Below are 4930 nucleotides of genomic sequence, written 5' to 3'. Positions count from 1 at the left end.
AATCATCAAAATTAAACGAAATAAACATTTGAAATATATGAGTTTGTATGTAATGTATGAATATAATATACAAGTTTCACTTTTTAAATGGAATTACTGAAATCAATCTACTTTTTCATGATATTCTAATTTTATGACCAGCACCTGTATTTAAGGGGCAGACGCCTTTTTTAATCCTCATGTATGCTGCAAGTCTAGCTACACTGCCATAATGTTTAACATCTTTAACTGCTCTTAAGTGAAATGTAACTAAATTTGGCTTAATATTTAAAGGCCCACCTTCATTAAACAGCTCGATGAAGTCCAGGGCGTGCTTCAGTATCACTCTCATAGCTTGAAAGATGTTACTCCTCAAAACCCCCTGAGGCTGGGGACCCACTTCCAGACCTGCAGTGAAACGATCAACAGATGAAGAGTCGTGTCATAACGAAAAGAAAACAAATGAATGCTGGGATTAGTGATTAACCCTTTATCGATTCCACCGAGAGCCAGAGGTTAAATGGAGATTTTTTTTTACGTCACATTTACTCACTTTAGTAATGATCCCTTTAGCTTCAATTGCTGCTTTTAAAAATGTCTACGCCCACCCGTGCTGTTGTCCCTCAGAGAAACCGGAGACTCACCAACGGGGTGCTTGGCCACGGAGCGAGAGGTGGAGTATTTCAGGTGGGGGTGTTCATTCAGCAGCACAAGACAGCTAGCTGGAGCAAAGGCTTTCTGGAACATACGAGCATCATAAAGAAAATATTAACCAAAGATTTAATCAAGACATTAGGCAACTTTTTTTTACTTTTACTGGCTAAAAGAGTGGAATACTGCATAATAATATTAGGACAAATACTGATGTTTTGTTTAAGAGTGCAAATGCAGCCACTGTCCAATAGTTGAAAGGTAATTTTGGACTTAATTATAATTGGCTTTAATGCAGGACAAGGTAAATGTCTTCAAATCTTTCCCTCTCACCCAGAGACAGTTAACGAACAGAAGAAAACCTCCACTCAGCGGGTTACTCAGTGACAGCTGCTCGTTGAGGCGCGTGAGCCGGTTGTTTCTGGAGTTACCCGTCCATCCCCGTGTCTGACCCGGAGCTGCAGTTCGTCTTTCTGAAAGTCCCGAACAAGACCGCTAACCACGACGATGATGAATCTTAGGTTTGGCTCCATTTTGCCTCCAAACTGGCGAGGGACGACTGCGGGTTTTCCCCAAAACATTTTGCCTAAACTCAAATCCCATCCAGTTAAAATAAAAAAACAAATAAATAATTTCACCAAATGCTGCGGCGAATAAATGTCAAAACTCCGCTGCGCTAAAGCTGCAGGCTTTGAGCTTACCTAGAAGGTTTATGGAGACAGCGTTATCTCTAACTGTTAAGCTGAAACCTCCACCTAACTGGGCAGGCAGGGGAATAAACTGGATAAAAGGGAGCAGCATAGTAGTGTGTTGAAACACTACTAAAAGGAAATATTCCACTTTGCTCAAACATGCGGTCTGGATTCACCAGCCACCTCAGGGAGGATGTAAACATGTGCAGCCTTTAGTACCTCAGATTAAACAGGACTCCTGCTGATTTAGGCCATATTTTAAATAATCCATTTTCATTGTCACTTAGACTTTGCTTTGATTGTTTTTTTTTTATTTATTTATTTGATCGGTCTCTCCTAATGCACCAAACTAAATAATCTTGTTTCACTGATACTGAGGCCTACACTGTGCCGAAACACAAACAGCACTTCAAACTTCAAATCTTTTACGTGATGAGCAGATTTCGAAACCATGTTAATAGTTCAAATGAATTATTAAAATCCCCCCCCAAAATGAATTTGACACTCATGTCCTCATGTGAATGTATATAAACTTCTCACCACATCTATAAACCCCACCCATCCCTGAAACACAGTCTGTCATCGGAGTAAAAGCCGTCATTCTACAAACCTCCTTCAGCCCAGATTCATTACATGAAAGATGGCATCGAAAGACGTCTGGCATTAACTGTACATTTAGTTTTTTTTATTATAAAAACAACGAAACAGGTTCTTAAATTTAAAAAACTGCTTATTGACAGGAACGCGGGGTATAATGTCCAGAGAGCAAGACCAAAACCAGACACGGAGACAGCAGCTGAAGGTAAGTGTGTTTATTTACAATGTGGTGACTCTATACAGTGCGTGCGTCGTGGTAGGATCTGGAAAGCAAGAGGAATAGGGTGAGTCTCGGGTACCAATCCTGCTATTAGCTGAGCACTGCATGAAGGTACGTATCCGTGAGTCCACAGTTCCGTGACGTGGCAAGGTATCTAAAACAAGGTGCATAGAAAGACGTAATCAATACTTTGTCAAGACTTTGTTAGAAACGATGGCTGCGACTCTAACCCAGGAGGTTCGATGCTCCAGCGAAGGTCTGGTCTCAACTGGAGGCTTAAGTACTGGCAGTCTTCATTATCCTGATCTGGATCACCTGTGAAAGTAGGAACTAGAGGAGCCGCCCCAAGGCGGGGCTAAGAACCCAGATCCCTACACTTATCATATAATCTCTTTGCCGGTCATCAGCGTACGTAATTATGCATTAAGAGTTTGAGTAAGGGTTTGATTCGTGGTGTTCTGTAAACTCAAAGAGCCAAAAATAAGCCTGTCTTCTCTGACTCAAATATCTGATGTGTTGTAGTGCTTAAAAAAAAAATCCTTTTTTTAGATTTTGCTTCAAAGGAGGCAAACGTTCAGAAATGGCTGCATTTAGACCATTTTCAGTGCAGCCATTTTTTGTTTGTTTGTTTGTTTGTTTATTGTTGCCCCGCCACTGTTAGAGGCAGGCGATCATGTACTTCCCCCTGTTAGCTGTCACCTTTATGTAATTCATCATCTGCAGGTTAAAGCTGTCCTTGGAGCTTTCCAGGATCAGAGTGCAGCCCATGTTGGACGTGGTGTTGTGGAGGTCAAAGATCACGTCGTAGGCCTCCGGGCTGCCTTTGGGTCCAAATGTCCTGTTGATCTCCTGGGCTCTCTGCACCTCATAGGGCAGCTCGTCGCCTCCCGTTGCACTATGGGGACACACACGGATGCACGTTGTTGGCGAACAGTCGAGAACCACGAAACAAGACTAGCCCTCTTCTGCTTACCCCTTTCCAAACACCTCCTGGTCTAAAATACTCTGTAATCTACAGCAGAGATACAAAAAAGGCACCTCAGCGGTCCATATTACCTCAACTCACTCACATCTGCTCTTTAGACCCCTGTCCCCCCCCCTCCAATTATCTCGTGCTGTATGGACCCCTGGGACATTTGCACACACGAGCATGCTGGGAGCATCTGTGGACTCCAGCAAACCATCCTCAGCTGAGAGTGCTGAGTTTGAGGAAAATCAGAGCTGTCAGTGCCCATCTGAGATAAAAAACAGGAAAAAAAAAAAAAGATAGCAAGCTGTTTTTAGAAAGAGCCTCTAATCTCTTCTACGTGTTGCCCGCAGTGAGGCCACACAACGAGCAAGCGGAAAGAGTTTTAAAGATCCAAGTAACATCTGCAGGCTGAAGACGAGACGCTTCACTCGCACAATCTGAGCTCTCAGAGACGCGTTATATTTGATTTCATTTAGATAAGCCAAAAAAAAAACAAAAAAACCACAAGATATGATGCAGCAATGGGATGATTAAAAACCGTTTCTGTCACTTCTGCAGAGTGGAGCAGCAGCGCAGGATATTCTCTGTTTATTTATGTGAATAAAAATAGCACCATCTCACCATAAATACAAATAAAAGTCCTGGATTTTGACTGCTGAGACTGAAAAATTAAAAAAAAGACCATTGTATTACTCAGCTATTACTACTTACTACTTTTGTCATGCCAATCCTAATCTTTTTTTTTTTTGTTTAAAAATTAAAATGCTCTCCACAGATTATCAATCGCTCCACAGCAGTTAGTCCAAAAACGGGACCACCAGAGCCTGAATGTTTCTCTGTGAAACTGGCTGCTGGACTTCCTCACTGGACGACCACAGACAATCCAGGCTGGCAGTAACGCCTCCAGCAGCATAACACTGAGTACAGGGGGTCCCCCAGGGATGTGTGTTCAGTACCCTCCTCTTCACCTGACCCTTCATCAGACTACACTATCAACCGCTTTGTAAAATTTGCAGATGACACCGTTGTGTCAAATTATGGAATGGTTTTAGTGACAAGTTGAAAAAATCAGTATTAGGCTTTAAATTTATTTATTTATTTTTTTTACAATTTAAGTCACATTTACATGAAGATGTAAGTATTTAAGATCAGGAAACTCATTTGCTGAGTCTGTTTTTGGTTTTTTTTCTGTCTAGAGGATTTGTGTGATTTTTGAATTTCACACGAGGTGGGTGTGAATAAGCTTCGGCTTCTGACTATTCCGTTTTTTGGCTGTTTTGCTTAATCTGGATTAGACCTAAATAAATAAATCAAATCTCTAGATAAACCTGTGAGTCTTAGGGTGCAGCGACAGCACTGCCTTGCATCTCCAGTGTGTACACACGCTTGCAAATTTTAAAACCCTCCTGTGCCTCTTGTACTGTTTGGATTTTCTCGCTTTTATTTTATGCATTTAATCTTTACCTTGGCACGAGGTTGAGGAGAAACACTTTCAGTCACTCGGATGTTCTGTATATATAGCACAATTTACAATAGTTGACTTGAAACCTTGAAACATCTGTTGCTTTACTCTTAATAAAGGTGTTATATTTCCTCAGCTGTTACTTTTACCTACCTAAAATGGTAATCTTATATGAACCTTAGTGGGTGCTTTTTGTTTGTTTTTAAGTACAATGCAGAACAAAAAAAGATCATTTTTATATTTTGCATTCTGGTACATATAAGAGGGATTTTAAGGACGTAGTAAAACATCACATACATGGATATGCAATACATGTAATGTGTAAAAAAATGAGGCTGATCAGTGATGATTTGTGTCAT

The 4930-nt window shown here is 41.0% G+C and overlaps 1 protein-coding gene across 1 annotated transcript in view; it reads right to left on the bottom strand.

Moving 5' to 3' along the window:
- Positions 1-3034, bottom strand: part of aspa (aspartoacylase) — a gene marked incomplete at its 5' end in the record, with an annotated part of 8116 nt that extends 5082 nt beyond the window's left edge. The window contains 3 exon segments of the mRNA XM_025005139.1: positions 280-387; positions 624-717; positions 2839-3034. Of these exon segments, the coding sequence (XP_024860907.1) occupies positions 280-387; positions 624-717; positions 2839-3034 (398 nt within the window).
- Positions 3035-4930: the final 1896 nt, after the last annotated feature.

The sequence above is a fragment of the Kryptolebias marmoratus genome, linkage group LG13, assembly GCF_001649575.2.
Source record: "Kryptolebias marmoratus isolate JLee-2015 linkage group LG13, ASM164957v2, whole genome shotgun sequence".
NCBI lineage: Eukaryota > Metazoa > Chordata > Actinopteri > Cyprinodontiformes > Rivulidae > Kryptolebias > Kryptolebias marmoratus.
Note: the sequence above shows the minus strand (reverse complement) of the source record. Positions and strands in the feature narration are given on the sequence as shown.